At 39.5% G+C, this 19,641-nt stretch overlaps 1 protein-coding gene across 1 annotated transcript in view; it reads left to right on the top strand.

Annotated features, from left to right (window-relative positions):
• The window catches only part of LOC124254835 (poly [ADP-ribose] polymerase tankyrase-like), a 68,184-nt gene that overhangs the window by 37,227 nt on the left and 11,316 nt on the right, over positions 1-19,641 (top strand). Inside the window, exons 27-40 of the mRNA XM_046688684.1 lie at positions 971-1,190; positions 1,675-1,834; positions 2,292-2,368; positions 2,936-3,092; positions 5,847-5,939; positions 7,836-7,994; positions 9,554-9,671; positions 11,871-11,970; positions 12,964-13,228; positions 13,638-13,764; positions 14,253-14,524; positions 18,707-18,876; positions 19,134-19,239; positions 19,392-19,561. Coding sequence (XP_046544640.1) covers positions 971-1,190; positions 1,675-1,834; positions 2,292-2,368; positions 2,936-3,092; positions 5,847-5,939; positions 7,836-7,994; positions 9,554-9,671; positions 11,871-11,970; positions 12,964-13,228; positions 13,638-13,764; positions 14,253-14,524; positions 18,707-18,876; positions 19,134-19,239; positions 19,392-19,561 — 2,194 coding nt within the window. The remainder of the gene's footprint in view (positions 1-970; positions 1,191-1,674; positions 1,835-2,291; positions 2,369-2,935; positions 3,093-5,846; positions 5,940-7,835; positions 7,995-9,553; positions 9,672-11,870; positions 11,971-12,963; positions 13,229-13,637; positions 13,765-14,252; positions 14,525-18,706; positions 18,877-19,133; positions 19,240-19,391; positions 19,562-19,641) is intronic.

Below are 19,641 nucleotides of genomic sequence, written 5' to 3'. Positions count from 1 at the left end.
GGGGTTCGATTCCCCACCTGGGTAGAATATATGAAGCCCATTCTGGTGTTCACCGCTGTGATATTGCTTGAATTTTGCTACAAACGGCGTAACACCATACTCACTCACTCACATCAGTCTTATTGAAATCAAATGTTTGCTCAAATTCAACACCTATCTGTGAATTGAGAATGTGTTCTGTCAGTTCCGTGGCTTCAATATTGTCAGTATGAGTGAGTGACTGGCACATCTGGTTTTGTTCTGTATCTCAAAAATATAATCTGGACACAGTGCCATTATATTGATATTAAAGTGTCATTATGTTGATATTAAACAGTGGCATTATGTTGATATTAAACAGAACCATTATGTTGATATTAAACAGAACCATTATGTTGATATTAAACAGAACCATTATATTGTGGATGTCTTCTTCACACTGTTGTTTCTGTGAGTATGAAAGGAGTATGGACAAAGGAATACTTCTTTTCTGTGTCAATTTTCATTCACACAAATCAAATCTCCAACCTTAGGTTGTACAGAAGTGAAGAAAAACTTTTAGTACTTGACTGTGTACTTTGCTGTGGAAGTGTACGTAATGCCGAATACAGCACGTATTTAACCACTTTCTAAAATGCACTGTGTATTCCTACGTTGGATTCCTTTTGGAATCGGCTTAAATGTATTGGATTTTCAAACAGTCAACAATCAACATTCAATGCCTATAATAAGATGTAAGTCTCACAGTTCAAATGTAAAACCTCACAGCATGTCTCACTTGAATATACTTGAATGTATTTCCTGGCACAAGGTTGCTATAAGTGACCACATATCTGCAGTACAACAGGCAACAGTGGCAGGAGGTTCTTAAGCCCTTTGCAACGGTCACTCCATGACACAACTGTGTAATTCGTCATATGGTAATAAGGCTAGGCTCACTCACTCACTCATCACTATGTGTAATTAAACATCATGCCATCTGAATCCTCAGGTACACTGGAGATGATGAAGGTTCTTCTCAGTCACGGAGCTGATGTGAATAGTCTGAACAAGAAGCTCCGGACGCCGCTTCACCTTGCTGTTGATTACAACCCGGGAAACACGTACAACTTTGACCTTGTGCGGTCCCTCATAAACAAGGGCGCGGACTTGACGATCAAGGATGTGCGTGGCCGGATACCCTTGCATTATGTGTTTGTCAAGAGAGGGAAGTAGGTTGGATTTTACTATATCTCATAATCAGAAATTAACTGACTGTCAAACTGATCTCCAAGAATAAAATGCTGTCATCTTTGCAGCAATTAAGTCTACATTCCTGACAGAGAATGTGAGTCACGTGGTATACAGACAGGTTGCATCAGAAGGCCATTTACATAGTGTGTCCTCTAGCATGAGATTCACAACATTAAGTATTGCAGAATTAGTGTCTTAATTAATTCTGTAAGTTTGATCCTGTGTAAGACGTTCAAACCATGTATGTTTTCTGTTGTATGAAAAAATAGGAAAGGACGAACACTAGCACTGAAACTTAACTGACTTACAGACTGTTAGACATGCAGAAATAGCGAAATGCTGCGGACGTTTTGTGGAGTGGTACCCTGATATATCATTTCTAACAACAAGCAGGGGTCACTTGGGACAGGTTATACCCTGATTTCCTTCAGTCCTGAGTATGATATTTTGTCATATTTGCAGACACACAGACAGCTACCAGCGTGATCCAGTAGAGCTGTGTCGTATGGTCGCCGCCAATATGAAACCAGCGGACATCAACACTCAGGACAAGTTTGGGTGTACACCTCTTCATCGGGCAGCCTTCAGGGGAGCTAACATCTGTTGTATGTACCTGATGCAGGTGAGTCGACGGCCAATGCCTGTTGTATGTACCTGATACAGGTGAGTCAACGACCAATGTCTATTGTATGTACCTGGTGCAGGTGACTTGACAGTCAATGTCTGTTGTATGTACCTGATGCAGGTGAGTTGACAGTGAATGTCTGTTGTATGTACCTGGTGCAGGTGAGTCGACGGCCAATGTCTGTTGTATGCACCTGATGCAGGTGAGCCAACGGCCAATGTCTGTTGTATGTACCTGATACAGGTGAGTCGACAGTCAATATCTGTTGTATGTACCTGATGCAGGTGAGTCGGCAGTCAAAATAGAGTTACTCGCACTGTGTTTTCTGAAATCACAGGACCATTGAATCGAAAACTTCGCATACTTGTTCCCATCAATTAAGGCACCTCGATTCGTTCAAAAGGTTTAAGCCTGAATAACAATATTACTTAAACTTATGCATTTTGGATTGCAGATGGGTGCTGACGTGAACTTGAAGGATAACCATGGCAACACTCCATTGACAATGGCTGTTAAGGGCCACCATGAAAGGTAAGTACAAGTAAGACTTGTCAAAACATCAACTCTAAATATACCGTTTTGGTGATGTTTTAAATCTTGATATTAGTTGTTCAAATTGTTTAAACCATTTCATGGCTCATCATCTACCGGTTACTCCACGTCCAGCTCCGTGTCAGACCTATAACACATGCCAGCCAGTCTCCTGGCCCTGTCCTTTTTTCTTTATATACTCCTGGCTCTGCGTCCACCTTTGTGTCAGACCTAAGCCTCTTGCGAGCTGGTCACCTGGCTCCAACTCATCAGCTCCACGTCCAGCTCTGTGTTATCATAACTTGCTTGATAACGGTGTTAGTACCTACACCGAAACCTCGCACTCAGTGAAGTAAAGAAGTTGACAAACCATAGACCTTGGCTTTCCTTCAACACAATAATGGCTTAGATTACAGTTTAAGAACAAAATTAATTTCTTCAACATGTCTTTACATGCATTTGAATATGGCTACCAGTCATTGCAGTTATGTTTATGAACCTGTGCTGATTTGACTGGACTGGTCTTTATTGGGGATCATATGTTTCATGTGGTTCTGTTTCATCAAGTTGTGCCTGTATGCTGATCCGAAATGGAACATGTCTGAAGGACCCTGTTGTGGAGGTCAAATCGGATACTGGGCAGAAGCATGACAATGTTGAAGTTGAAGGAGGAGATACAGATGAGGTGAAGAAGGAGAACCTCATTAAAACACCTCTCCTTGAGGTAAGTCCCTAACTGAAAAGTGAATGAATCCTATTCCCAAAATAGTGTCTCTCAAACTCATCTCACCACATATCCACCCATCCACTGTCCGGCTCATGTCTCCAACAATCCATGTCTGTCCTTCACTATCCAGCTCATCCCTCCAACAATCCATGTCTGTCCCTCACTGTCCAGCACATGTCTCCAACAATCAATGTCTGTCCCTCACTGTCCAGCTCATGTCTCCAACAATCAACGTCTTTCCCTTACTGTCCAGCTCATCCCTCCAACAATCAATGTCTATCCCTCATTGTCCAGCACATGTCTCCAACAATCCATGTCTATCCCTCTCTGTCCAGCTAATGTCTTCAACAATCCATGTCTATCCCTAACTGTCCAGCTCATCCCTCCAACAATCAATGTCTGTCCCTCACTGTCCAGCTCATGTCTCCAATAATCAATGTCCATCCTCTCTGTCCAGCTCATCCCTCCAACAATCAATGTCTATCCCTCACTGTCCAGCTGATGTCTCCAACAATCCATGTCTGGCCCTCACTGTCCAGCTCATGTCTCCAACAATCCATGTCTATCCCTCACTGTCCAGGTCATGTCTCCAACAACCCATGTCTATTCCTAACTGCCCAGCTCATGTCTCCAACAATCCATGTCTGTCCCTCACTGTCCAGCTCATGTCTCCAACAATCCATGTCTATCCCTCCCTGTCCAGCTCATGTCTCCAACAATCCATTTCTGTCCCTCACTGTCCAGCTCATCCCTCCAACAATCAATGTCTATCCCTCACTGTCCAGCTCATCCCTCCAACAATCAATGTCTATCCCTCACTGTCTAGCTCATCCCTCCAACAATCCATGTATATCCCTCACTGTCCAGCTCATCCCTCCAACAATCCATGTCTATCCCTCACTGTCCGGGTGATGTCTCCAACAATCCATGTCTATCACTCTGTCCAGCTCATGTCTCCAACAATCCATGTCTATCCCTCACTGTCCAGCTCATGTCTCCAACAATCCATGTGTATCCCTCACTGTCCAGGTCATGTCTCCAACAATCCATGTATATCCCTCACTGTCCAGGTGATGTCTCCAACAATCCATGTCTATCCCTCACTGTCCAGCTCATGTCTCCAACAATCCATGTCTATCCCTCACTGTCCAGCTCATCCCTCCAACAATCCATGTATATCCCTCACTGTCCAGGTCATCCCTCCAACAATCCATGTCTATCCTCACTGTCCAGGTGATGTCTCCAACAATCCATGTCTATCCTCACTGTCCAGGGTGATGTCTCCAACAATCCATGTCTATCCCTCACTGTCCAGCTCATGTCTCCAACAATCCATGTCTATCCCTCACTGTCCAGCTCATCCCTCCAACAATCCATGTCTATCCCTCACTGTCCAGCTCATGTCTCCAACAATCCATGTCTATCCCTCACTGTCCAGGTGATGTCTCCAACAATCCATGTCTATCCCTCACTGTCCGGGTGATGTCTCCAACAATCCATGTCTATCCCTCTGTCCGGCTCATGTCTCCAACAATCCATGTCTATCCCTCACTGTCCAGCTCATCCCTCCAACAATCCATGTATATCCTTCACTGTCCAGCTCATGTCTCCAACAATCCATGTCTATCCCTCACTGTCCAGGTCATGTCTCCAACAACCCATGTCTATCCCTAACTGCCCAGCTCATGTCTCCAACAATCCATGTCTATCCCTCACTGTCCAGCTCATCCCTCCAACAATCCATGTATATCCCTCACTGTCCAGGTCATGTCTCCAACAATCCATGTCTATCCCTCACTGTCCAGGTGATGTCTCCAACAACCCATGTCTATCCCTCACTGTCCAGCTCATGTCTCCAACAATCCATGTCTATCCCTCACTGTCCAGCTCATGTCTCCAACAATCCATGTCTATCCCTCACTGTCCAGCTCATGTCTCCAACAATCCATGTCTGTCCCTCACTGTCCAGCTCATGTCTCCAACAATCCATGTCTATCCCTCACTGTCCAGCTCATGTCTCCAACAATCCATGTATTTCCCTCACTGTCCGGCTCATGTCTCCAACAATCCATGTCTGTCCTTCACTGTCCAGCTCATGTCTCCAACAATCTATGCCTGTCCCTCACTGTGCAACTCATGTCTCCAACAATCCATGTCTAGCCCTCACTGTGCAGCTCATGTCTCCAACAATCCATGTCTTTCCCTCACTGTCCAGCTCATCCCTCCAACAATCCATGTCTTTCCATCACTGTCCAGGTCATGTCTCCAACAATCCATATCTTCCCTCACTGTCCAGCTCATCCTTCCAACAATCAATGTCTGTCCCTCACTGTCCAGCTCATTCCTCCAACAATCCATGTCTTTCCCTCTCTGTCCTGCACATGCCTCAAACAATCCTGTCTATCCCTCACTGTCCAGCTCATCCCTCCACAATCAATGTCTTTCCATCACTGTCCAGCTCATGTCTCCAACAATCCATGTCTTTCCCTCTCTGTCCAGCTCATCCCTCCAACAATCAGTGTCTTTCCATCACTGTCCAGCTCATCCATCCAACAATCCATGTCTATCCCTCACTGTCCGGCACATGTCTCCAACAATCAATGTCTTTCTCTCACTGTCCATCTCGTCTGTCCAACAATCCATGTTTACCCCTTTCTGTCCGTCTCATCTCTCCACTCATCTATCCAGGGATGAAGTTGATCTATCCTCATTTTATATTAGTGAACAATGACCCTTCTTTTTCCCCTTCAGTATGCTGTGATGAACGAGATCCAAGGAGTGTGCTTCTTGGTGTTGGCGGCGCCAGTGAAAGAATCAGGGTTTATAATTGCAGATGTCATTGAGGTGGGTGTTAACAGACTCTTGAAGCTTACATGCAACGCAAAAAACAACTTTGCAGATTCTGATACCTTTTGGTATGGACTTACAGTAATTAATTATCAAAAATGCAAATTCAACTTATAAAGTTGAAAAAAAGCGGGATGCCTGCCTGTCTGCTGATGACAATATGCAATACACAACTTCAATCATTGACCACATGCAATTTGAACTTAACACCAACAAGCTCTTCACCTTATACAAAACACATTGATTTATGATTCTCTCTCAGTCACATTATGTCATTACACAGACAGGCAGGTGTGATACTTGTGCACATGACATGTTATTATTTCTGTTGATTGCAAAATGTTATACCCAGAAAACCAAACACCCTATACACACACAAAGAGCCCTGGGCGCATCCGCAAATGAACCAGCCAATGAAAGACTTCGTTACACTTAAGTGCACGCTTACCCGCTCTGACAAGGTTCGGTATCCCGGGTACTTCGTTTCGAGGGAAGTAAACCCAATTACAAAATATTTCACTTTTGATTTGCGTTTGTATGGTTATAATTTTGTTTATTTGTTTTTTCATAATCAGCAATGTATATTATGTGTCATGAATAAATGATAATTGTGTTTTAATTATGTTTATTTTTTTGGTTATTTATCATTATTTATTTTTTTATTATTATTTACTGCACGTTGCTGTACCCGCAACTAGGTGTTTGCACGTATTCATGTGGCAACCATCTGGTCATATTCCACCGGATTCGTGGGTTCTTTTAAGTGCACAGGGCTGTGTACTGTACACTAGGGGTTGTGACAACACTGAAAGAGTCTACACACAAAGTTGACTGCAAGGTTTTTACACCCGGTCACAGGTGGGCTCGATCCCGACACCTCAACCTTGCTGGATCACTAGCCTGGCGCCTTAACCAGCTCGCCCACCGCGCTTTAACCATTCTTGGAAGATATATCGTTTCTTAATCTTTGGGCAGGAACTGTAACCAATGCACAATGCCAATCACAAGAGGTGACTGTGGGAGGACGTGATGCTTATAAGATTTGACCATGTTAGATTTCTGTAATCATATCCCAACAGCTGGGATCATAAACAGTCAGAAACATAGTATCAAAAATGAGTGGACCTTCACAAACACTTTGAGTGGGTGAGTGGGTGATTGAGTTTATTTTTACGCCGATTTTAGCAATATTCCAGCAATATCACGGTGGGGGTGGGGTGTGTGTGTGTGAGGGGGGACACCAAAAATTTGGTTCACACATTGTACCTTTGTGGGGAATCGAACCCGGGACTTCAGCGCGAGGAGCGAACGCTTTAACCACTAGGCTAACCCACCGCCCCCATTAAACACTTTGAGGTTTGACACAACCATAAATATAATGATGACTTAAGAAGGAATGAGTAAGGTCGAGACTTCTATTTCGAGACCACCGTAGCTTCAACACATCAGCGTTTGACAGTACTTGTCACATATTGTTCCCCATGCCCAGACAATACAATTCACAAGTCACTTTGATATAGCTGATATATTGTTAGCTATTATATTAGACAAAGTATTCACATACCCACTTAGCAGAGCATTTATATCTAAAAGTTGCATTCATTTCCAACGTTCTTCGTTCCATGTATCAAAGTTAGACTGCATGCAGTATTCTGTTTAAATTGTGAAAAATAATCTAAACATTTAAGGTATATTTGTTCCTTATGTGTGGTGTGTTCCAAATGCATACAATCTTTGTATTTTGACTAACTGTGGTATATTTTATATTGCATGAGACTTTCTGACGTTAACTTGTCATGCATTACGTGTGTATTCCTAAACAGGAAGTGATATCATTCAACAAGAACAACTAGTTAGTAGCTAGCGCTTGTACATTCTTGTTTGTGTTTACAGAAGGAACTGAAGCTAGAAAAGTACAGATTCGTTCTGCGACTCCTGCGACTTGCCACGGAAACCCATGTGGAGTCACTATGCAACATCCGTGAACATGGACGTAACCTCATTCACATCCTAAGCCTCTTTGCCACAAAGTTTGATGATCTCGCTTACTTGGTGAGCCTGTTACACAATACGATGTTGATATGTAAAGGCACTTCAATGAAAGTATCATTTATTTACAGATAAATAGCGAGCGAAACTATTTGCTTATATTGGGCTCCCTGTCCTTTGTAGGACCTTGTGGTTAAAACGTTCGCTTAACAGGCTGATGACCAAGGTTTGCTTCTCATATTGGTTCTATCTGTGAAGTCCATTTCTGGTGTCCCCATCCGTTGTATTGCTGAAATATTGCTGAAAGCAACATAATACCTTATTCAGTCACTCTGCAGTTATATGGGTATTGTGGTGATTGGTTGTAAACCTGACTAAATGAGGATTGGGTGGTTGCAGTTTGTGTACCTGGCAGTGTGTCTTGCTGGTTAGATGGCCTGGCATGTTGCTGATGATAATAACCTGTGCTCCTTCTGGTCTAGGATTGATTATCAGCAGGCAGCTGTAGGAATTCTGGTTACTGTAACCCAGGAACTATGTTTGCAATAGGGTTTCACCAGTGAGTGCTTTACCTTGTCCAGATATCATTGTCTACAGCTGCATTATGTGGTGGAATAATTTGTTAGAAATGCAGCTGCATTATTTTGATGGAATATTGTGTTAAAGATATAGCTACGTTACGTGGTGGAATATTGTGTTAAATCTACAACTGCATTATGTGTGTGGAATATTGTGTTAAAATGTATAGGTTGCATATATTGGTAGAACATGATGTTAAATATACATCTACATTTTGTGGTGGAATCTTGTGTTAAATCTACAGCTGAATTATGATGGTGGAATATTGTGTTAAATCTACAGGCTGCATTACGTGGTTGAACATTATGTCAAATATGCAGCTGCATTATGTAGTGGGATATTGTGTTAATCTACAGGCTGCATTATGTGATGGAACATTGTGTTAAATTGACAGGATGCATTATGTGGTGCAATATTGTGTTAAATCTACAGGATGTATTATGTGGGTAGAATATTGTGTTAAACCTACAGGATGCATTATGTGGGTGAAACGTTGTGTTAAATCTACAGCTGCATTATGTGGGTTGAATATTGTGTTTAATCTACAGATGCATTATGTAGGTGCAATATTGTGTTAAATCTACAGGATGCATTTTAATAGTGAAATATTGTGTTTAATTGTAAAATGTTTTATCCACACAACCTTTGGCAACAACTCAGTCAGTTTGTGGGCTTCAATTAGGACTTGGATCTATGAGTGTATGATTGAAATTGTAAATTTAATGCAATGCTTTCATAAGAATACTGCGGTAGAGTAACAATTCCACGAGTGAGAGATGATAAAAAATGAAATGTTCATATTAAATTCTTGAATTGTGTCTCTTAAGATTCATGTAAATTGGATGGCAATAAGTCTGCTGATTATAGACATAAAAACATACGCACAGTGAAGGCCAAGGTCATGACCAACTGTGGTGTGCCCAATAGCTGGTCTGTGAATGTTGCCATTTAGTTTGTCATGATGTTTACAGTTTTTTAACTCATATGATTTCTGTAAGTGTTTATAGTGATGTGAAATAGACAAGAAATGTTTGTTTCTTCAGGTGTTGACCGAGCTGATTAAGAAGGGCCTGTCCCTGAGAAAGGAGGACGATTACAAGTGTACACCTATTCAGTACGCCTCCCTCAACAGGAACTATCAGCTGGCCGCGTTCTGCTTGGGTACAAATGTTTTTGACATATTTTTTCACTATTTTTATTATTTTTCACGAGCCAATTCAATATAAATATTGTTTACATTATTCTTATTTCATCTGTTTGATTGGCATTTTAGAAGTTGATGAGTAACAGGAGAGGTGGGATAAATTATGGATGACAACTTCTTTGTTATATTATGATGCGACATTCATAAATTTCCAGCTGAATTTAATGTGTTCACAAGGCAACTAAACTATTGTTAATATCTTGTTTTAGTCATGGAAAAAGATGTAATCTGATGGCTATTTTTTGCATTTTGTTTGAAAAGGACATGAAACAAAGCCATTTGGCAAATGAGTCTATGGTATTTATCGGCATGCAGTGAAGATGTTATACAAATAGAAAGAGTTAAGTTGGTTCTGTTCACCTCTGTGCCCTCTCTGCGAGATGTATGATGGATCATGGACAGACAGTCAGACAGACAGATATTTTATTCAGTATAAAGGCCAAAGGCCAATAATACAAAATAAATTGGTTGAAATAAGCGCACATAAAAGTGACAGGTTTATGTTTTCACAGTTGCAGCTCTAGTTTTATGTATACATTTAAAAAATCTACAAACATATATGATAATATTTTTATCTTTACTGTTAAGTATGTGTATTAAATTTTGTTTGCTAACATTATCATACAAAAATGGAGTAAAAACCTGTTTCTAGCATCATTATATAATTGACAATCAAAAAGGACATGTGTTTCATCTTCAATACAGTTCATATTATTTAATTTACTGTAAAAACAGACTGTCAGCCATCGGTATGTCATTATATCTTCCTACCTCTATACCTAACCCAAAATTGCTACACCTGAACTTTGCTAGGAGAGATTTTAGATAGGGAGATATAGATAATGATAGGTAGCTTTCTACATGCAGTAATGATTTAAAGTGTTTGTAGGCAAATGAATCTGAAAGGTTATGAATAGTGGCAGACCATGATTGTTTGAGATTATCCGAAAGCCGAAGTTTAAACTGCTGCATAAATGCCTTGCTATCACCGACATCCTGTGAGAGCCATACAAACCTAAAACCGAATGTAAATAAGATATTTTTTATATTTGCGATTTCAACATATTGTAACCCTGAAATGGGAGTCGGTGTGATTCTAACTGAATTAACCTACACCAATATTTAACCGCTCTAGACATATAATTAAATTGTAATGGAAGCCTGCCACATTCCCCTAAACCATACTACTACTTACATTTCTGCCAACTCTGAGATATTGTCTGCAAATCTTAATCTGAAGACCTTCAATAATTTTACAATATGATGTTCCCCAAACCTCAGATCCATAACACAGAATAGGCAGAATGACAGAATCAAACAACTTAAAGAGATCCTGAGCTGACAGATTTCCAAAATTTCTTTGAAAGGAATAGATAGATACAAGTGCTTTATTACCCTGAGGGAGCAGACAATGGTGAGCCTTAGTCCATGATAGCCTAGGAGTAAAAACTATGCCAAGATACCTATAAAATGACACAACCTCAATTTGTTTACCTTCGAAGAACCAATTTTCATAATGCCTTAAATATCCTGAGTTTCGAAACACAATAATCTTTGTTTTGTCCAAATTAATCTTCAAACCAGTATGATGGATCATGGATACTGTACAAATAACAATTAACAGTAGTTGATCAGGTGCATTGAATATATTATCTTTGTCAAACACATTTACGTAGTACAAGCCTTCTCTGACAGTAAATATATGTTAAAGTAAATAAAGCGAGACTGGACAATCAAACAAGGATGCAAGTGGACCTTTGGAATAGTTACCGTATATGTCGCGTGTAAAGCGATGTCCCGTAGAAGGCGACCCGCTTCACAGTGAATGCACATCATCAGAGCATACATGATCCCCAAATTTGTAATAAGAAACGTTTTGGGTCACAGTATTTTTTCATACGATGCTTGGCCGCGTTTACCACCAACACATGGCTCTATTTTGTGTGTTGACACGGTGAAACAACAAAATGATGAAAGTAAAATTATTCTGTTCATTTAATTTCTGAAGTAAATTAGATGAAGACCGTCTTTTTCCTGTGACTTAATCACCAATTATCTATGTCACAATCCATGTTTCAAGGTATGTAAAACTTGCCTTATATGTAGCGATATACAGTATTACACAATTGAGCTGATTTACCTTCAATACATTGCAGAGACCAGAGGAGCATACAGCCACACTTACACAGACTCATTTGATAGAAGTGTCATGGCAGCTGCATTTTGGAAGTCCTCCGAATTTGATTTGGACTTCATGTAAGGAAGTTTTTCTATTACTCTTTGCACTAGTAAACATTTCTAGATTAATTTCCTCCTGTAATCTTTTGAATTTGTGTTTTTGCAACAGATTGTTCGCAAAATTTGTCTGATCCACAGACTATCTGATCACAATCATTGTAAGTCATCTGATTCCAAGGAATTCCATAGCGAGGCTAAAACCCTTTAAAATGTTTGTCTCTTGTTTTTTCATATGAACTACACTTTTCCATATCTGCTGTATTCTTGGGAACAGGCTGGTGTATTGTATAAGTTGCTGCAATTTCCCGGGCAGAATTGTGTCCCTTAGAACCACACAGTCCCAACTGTGTAGATTAATGCTCATGATGTTGATCACTGGATTGTCTGGTCCAGATTTGATTATTCACAGGCAATCGTCACATAGCTGCAATATTGCTGAGTGCAGCGTTAAACAACAACCAACCAGCATAGTCATAGGTAATAATCCTGTTTCAACCTGATTATGCTTTTAAAAATGAACCGCCTCCGTGGTGTAGTGGTTAGAGCGTCCGCCCGGAGAGCGGAAGGTCTCGGGTTCGATCCCCGACTGCGTCATACCCAAAGACATTAACATATGGTACTTGTTGGTCCCCGCCTGGCGCTCGGCATTAATGGGTACAACAAGGACTGGTCGGCTCGGAGTATAATGTGTCTGAGTAGGGTATTCATGCTTCACTGCGGCATGGTATCTCAGTGGGCTAGCACTATAAAACCAGCTTAAATCTGGGCTAGTACAAGCAGCCTCACACACACATATACACACACACTCATGCACGTCGTCATGTGAGCGAAATATTCTCAAGCACGACGTTAAACCCAATTTCACCTGACCTCACTTTTAGTAAAATGTTAACATCATACTCATGTTTGGGGAATATCTAGAACCCACATTACATTGCCATGACGAACAAATACTCTGTGACACAACTGAAATATTCCACAAAGTAACTAACCATCCCGTACTTCTTGTAGATGGTGGATTAATGATTTATTTAAGAAGAACGGGGTAGCTGATATCCTGATTGACCGCCCACTTCAAGAAGTCATCTTCCACTCAAAGGGCAAGGACCCTGATTACTGGAAGAAGTACAACACACCCAAGGTCACCCCGCTCATCATCGCAATCAACTATAACAGCTTAGATAACGCCTTCCTAAAATATTTTCTGTTTCAACGTGTGAATGTTAACATGGCAGACAGCGAAGGGATCACTCCAATGATGCATGCTGTCAAGGGGGTGAGTTTGGCCTGCTCTGATTTATCAGCTGTTGCTAAGCACTTTGGCACTTAAGGCAATTAAAGTGAGTCAGCTTAACTTGGTGTTTACCACTTGTGTTAGCTTCAGTTGCAGGCATGAGCAAGGGAGATAATGTTTTGGATACCCAACGTCTCTATTACAATTTGATGTTTGGGTAACTTAGTGGTTAAGACGTTTGCTCATCATGCCAAAGACCCGGGTTTGATTCCCCTCATGTGAACAATGTGTAAAGCCCATTTCTGATGTTCCCCGCCGTGTTCCCGTCATTGAAAGTGGTAAGCACAGTGTAGACCATGGTAAGTATAACCCTGTTTTTATTTTAAATCTTTTTCAGAAACTGTATTCCGTCAGGCCACTATTTACCGTCATTTTTGGAATTTTGTTCCAGAATAATATAATATCGGTGAAGACACTGATGAACTACAACTTTGACCCTAAAGAAGTTGATGATAGTCATGAAGACTCAGAAGAATCTGAAAAAGAGGAAGAAGACAAGAAAAAAGCTGACAACAAGAGTGAGTTAATGAATATTTTAGGAAAAGATTGGTTTGTGTTGACATGCTTTCAATGGAGACTTTACTGAGGGTTGAAGATTATGATTTTGTCAAACCACCTCCCACCTCTGTATCTTAATTTTGAATGAAAAAGTGTTTTGTTCACAGATATGAAATTCAGAAAGCTGTTATAAGTTCTTCTTTAACATCATGTTTTTTTGGTGGTGTTAGAATATTCAGGTTTATGTCAATGCAGAGTATGCGGGATGTTTTATGTACAACCAACAAATATATTTTGGCTCAAACAAAGACTTGGTCGAATTGATAGTATCAGCAAACTTTGTCTGCAATCTGTAATTTTATGATTTTTAATAGATCACACAAACTGTTAATCATTAGTGTAAGTACAGTGAGAAATGTTTTGTATCACACACAACACACATTAGTGTCCAGAAAATCAGCCGAAATGGACAAAGAACAGTGAAGGAACTCATGTTTCTAATTTGTAGAGAAGAAATACAAGCCATTCAAAAACTTGAGCAAGGTGAACCTTAACACAGTGGACAAGAATGGCTGGACTGTGATTCACCATGCTGTATGCCCCCTCGGCCATGGCACCTTTGATAATGATGAGATTGTGTTCATACTGGCCAAAGCTGGCACCAAGCTGAATGTAAAGAACAAGGATGAGGACTCACCTCTGGATCTGGCACTGAAAAATGGTGCCTTCAAGATAGCTCGCATGCTGCAGAAACTGGAGAATATCAGTGAGAAGAACATGGTGAGTGATATCAATAATACTAATGATGATGATGACAGTCATCTGGGCACATGTTAGACCCTGACCCTATCTTCAGTGAAGTTCTGAATCTTGCCCAACCAACCAACTGAAGTTCAGGAATGGTAAAATGATAAATTTAATTACCTCTTTAATTCTCTGTGTTCTTTTCCCACCCTACATCTGTAGTACAGTCTCACCCTCATAATCTATTTACCTTCTCACCTTACATCTATACCAGTGTCTCACCCTCCTACTCTATTACCTTTGGAAACCAAACGCTGCGCGAAATCTTGGGATCCGGATTTTTGCCTTATTATGAGGACACACACAACACAGTTGTAAATAACGAGTTTTTAAATTTGAGTGTTTTGTTCATTCCATAACCTTGTTCGTAGAATAGTTTTATCTTTAGTCAACAAATATACTGTGGGTTGGCTGAAAAGCCAGGGATGCTATCCATAAGGTTGGTATCGGAAGAAACGTTATTCTTTCTGCTTTGTTGCATGTTTTACACTTATAGAATCACTTTGTCTTCCATTCACTGTCATGTTTACAAAAGAAAACTGGGTCATAACATAGTACATGGACTATGTAAAATCACAGGGAAGAAATATATAAATACTTCACAATGGTAGATAGAATAAGAATATTATGTTCAAACTGTCAAGGGTTAAATAATGAAAAGAAAAGAATAGATGTGTTTAGAAATTTTAAAGAGAAAAATGGACATATTTATTGCATCAAAGATACTCATTTCACAAGAGATATGGAGCAAAAGAAAAAGATGAAAAATAGCAAAAGTCCCGGACCTTCTGGCTACACATCCGAATTCTTTAAATTCTTTTGGAAGGATATTCATACATTTTTGATAAACTCGTTGAATTATGCGTATCTAAATGGGGAACTATCGGTCAGCCAAAAACAAGGCCTTATTACATGTTTACCCAAAAAGGAAAAGTCTAAAGAATACATAAAAAACTGTAGACCCATATCCCTACTAAATATATCATACAAAATAGCATCAGCAACAATTGCAGCTCGTATAAAAAATATACTACCAACTATAATTAGTGAGGATCAAAAAGGATTTATGAAAGGGAGATATATTGGCGATTGCACTAGACTGGTAGCAGACATAATGGAATACACCGAACAATTGAATATACCAGGTTTACTTATACTAATCGACTTTGAAAAAGCTTTTGACTCTGTTGAATGGAAATTTATTGAGAATTGTCTCGATTTTTTTAATTTTGGACCTTCTATTACACATTGGATTAAGACTTTTTACAATGATATAAAGTCAAGTGTTCTAGTAAATGGTTTTTCCAGTAATATTTTTAATATTTCGAGAGGATGTAGACAAGGTGATCCACTTTCGCCATATCTATTCCTTATCTGCACAGAAAGTTTGGCACACATGTTGAGGGAAAATAATAATGTAAAGGGTATTAAACTTCTTGATATTGAATATTCATTAACGCAATTTGCAGACGACACAACACTTATTCTTGATGGAACGGAAAAATACTTTCAAGCAACCTTGGGTTTACTTAATCAATATGCTGAATTTTCTGGCCTTAAAATAAACATAGAAAAACTACAATAATATGGATTGGTTCTATGCAATACTCAAGCATTCAATACTGTAAGACTTTCAAACTAGATTGGTCCCAAAGACCCTTTACTTTACTCGGAATTCAGTTTCAACACAACCAGGCTGAAATGGTTGAAAGAAATTATAAAGACAAACTAAAACAAGTTGATAAGACAATGACGATGTGGTTAAGAAGAGACCTTACTCCATTTGGCAGAATTACTGTTCTTAAAAGCCTTATATTGCCTTCCCTAAACCATCTTTTTACTATGTTGCCAAATCCAAGAAGTGATACCATTCAAAATCTACAGAAAAAATGTTTTAAATTCGTTTGGAAAGGAAAACCTGACAAGATCAAGCGAAACACGATTATTCAATCGTATAAAGAAGGGGGGCTAAATGTACCTTTAATTCTTGAAACAATACAAGCTCAAAAACTCTCATGGCTGCGCAGGACATTTGTTAAACATTCTAACATATCAAATCTTATAGATTTTGCTATTCCAACAAAAGTCTTCACCCAATAGAGATGGGAGCAAACTACTTAAAACACACTATTATCCAAATATCAGTAATGTTTTTTTGAGAGATGTTTACGAAGCGTGGGCAAATATGCAATCTTTACAAATAAATGATGACGTTGATACAGAAACTTCACAACAGTATATATGGGCAAACGACAATATTACCGTAGGCCAAAAGCCTATTATTTATAAACATTACTTGAAGGGAAATGTTAAATTCATAATGATCTACTGAAAAAAGATAGTAATTTTCTTACCTATGAAGAGTTTATTTCCCTATATAATATTAAGACAATTTGTTTAGAATATAGGGGTATCATTAACTCCATAAAATCCTACTTACTTTCGAAAGAACTTACCCTGTGTAAAGTAGAGGAGCCATTTATTCCTAATAATATACATATGCTCTATAAAGAACGTAAAGGATGCAAGATTTTCTACTCTGTCTTGCTAAGGATACATACATTAAAAGAAAAGCTAAATAGTCAACTTAAATGGGAAAGGGATATCAACGTAGATATATCAGAACAACTATGGAAAGTTTTTAACTATGTACCTTTTACAACAAACAAGGATTTATTTAACTATAAACTGACACAATCCGCTTCTTAAAATGGATAAAATGGAATCAATTATCCACGTATTTTGTGAATGTATACATGTGAAAACGTTGTGGCAGCAACTAAAAGCCTGGATTGAACAAGAAACAGGCACAAAATTAACTCTGGATCGAAAACATATCATCTTTGGATATAAAGAAGAAAGAAATGATGTACTAAACCTTATTATCATCGCAACAAAATACTATATATATGCAAAGAGATGTTCCAATTCGCATCCACAGATTGCTGGATTAAAACATTATCTACACAACTTGTATGAAATTGACAAATGTGCTGCCTTTTCGCACTGCAACTATGGTAAATTCTTCACCTTTTGGTCATCTTGCCATAACCTCTTCACATAAATTGCAACAACAAATGTATTCTTATAGCCTACGAATTATCTACCACCCATGTCCTTGTTTTATAATATTTACATGTACCACAAATGCATAAATTATGTACCCATTATAAAGAAATAAAGTGATAAAAAAAAAGAAAAAAGATAGCTCGCATGCTGCAGAAACTGGAGAATATCAGTGAGAAGAACATGGTGAGTGATATCAATAATACTAATGATGATGATGACAGTCATCTGGGCACATGTTAGACCCTGACCCTATCTTCAGTGAAGTTCTGAATCTTGCCCAACCAACCAACTGAAGTTCAGGAATGGTAAAATGATAAATTTAATTATCTCTTTAATTCTCTGTGTTCTTTTCCCACCCTACATCTGTAGTACAGTCTCACCCTCATAATCTATTTACCTTCACACCTTACATCTATACCAGTGTCTCACCCTCCTACTCTATTACCTTCTCACCCTACAACTTGTACTACTGTCTCACCCTTCTTATCTATTACTTTCTCACCTGACAACTGTATTACTGTCTCACCATTTTTATCTATTACCTTCTCACACTACAACTGCAGTACTATCTCACCCTCCTACTCTTTTACCTTCTCACCTTACAAATGGTCTACTGTCTCACCTTCCTAATCTATTAGCCCTGTGAGGTCCGGGTTAGAATTGATGTTCAGTAACCCACGATTATCGTAAGAGGCGACTAACGGGATCGGGTGGTCAGGCATACTGACTGGGTTGACACATGTCATCCTATCCTACTTGCGTAGACCGATGTTCATGCTGTTGATCCCTGGATTGTCTGGTCCAGACTCGATTATTTACAGACTGCCGCCATATAGCTGGAATATTGCTGAGTGCGGCGTGAAACTAAACTCACTCTACCTCTCTCCTAATCTATTACTGCCTCACCTTCCAACTGAACTACTGTCTCACCTTCCTACCTTCATCTCCTTCTCACCTTACAACTGTACTACCGTCTCACCCTTTTTATCTAGTACCTTCTCACCCTACTACTGTATTGTTTCGTGTCCTATGATTTACAATTTCTTGTCAGTGATTGATTATGACATGATCATGATTGTGTGTCCGCAGAAACAGCCCAAATATCAGCCCACCACTGTGACAGCCAGCATGAAATGGTCCAGTCCTACACCGTCTTTCCGTGAAGATGCAGAGAGACTGGTGGAGAAGGTTGGGAAGCCTATGGATGTTGAGGAGGAGTATGTGGCAAAGATCGACTCCAACTGTACTGTCCCGAATGGGTGAGTTGACTGACAGGGTTCATTAAAAATCCCCAGTTGTAGTATAAATGTTGGAGAATTTTAACTGTGTGAAAGATTAAGAAGACAGCGGTCACAAGAGTGGATGAAGAGGTTTTGAGGATTGAGGTCAGCAAAATGATTGAGAGAAAGGAGGCCAGTAAAAGGGTTTGCAATTAGACAAGGAGTTAAGATTTCTGGAGAAAGGAAGTTTGGAAAGTAAAAAAGATGACCATGGTTTCCAATTCTTTTGTTTTCAGGACACTGGAGAAGGATGAGGAACAGGACCTGCTCTATGATGTCCTCCTTACCAAAGTTGACATCAACTTGGGCGTGAATGGACTGTACAACTTTTACAAGATTCAGGTAATTTACCAGGGAGGGCACTATTGTTTGCCTAGGGCAAAGCTGACCTTTGTATTACTCTTTAACTTAAACCTTGGTGTAGAGTTTTAACTACAAAGCTCTTGTTTAGGTCATGTCATCTGAACCTCAGCCAGTTTATTTTCTTTTTTCAGCTTGTTCATCAACCGGACAAGGACAAGTTCATCCTGTTTACACGATGGGGTCGTATCGGGGACAGCGGACAGTACCAGAACACCCTGTACCAAGTGAAGGAAGAGGCTGTCAAAGATTTCTGTAAAATATTCTATGCCAAGACTGGGAACAAGTGGACAGATGTTAAAAAGTAATGATTTGCTGCTTTATACTTCAAAATGTCTTATGCATATCCATGCTACCTAAACTAATTTTGCAAGATATTTGTTT

This window comes from Haliotis rubra, unplaced genomic scaffold (genome assembly GCF_003918875.1).
Source record: "Haliotis rubra isolate DU_JTF1 unplaced genomic scaffold, ASM391887v1 Scf585, whole genome shotgun sequence".
Lineage (NCBI taxonomy): Eukaryota > Metazoa > Mollusca > Gastropoda > Lepetellida > Haliotidae > Haliotis > Haliotis rubra.
The sequence above is the reverse complement of the archived record's forward strand: the minus strand, read 5'-3'. Positions and strand labels throughout refer to the sequence as shown.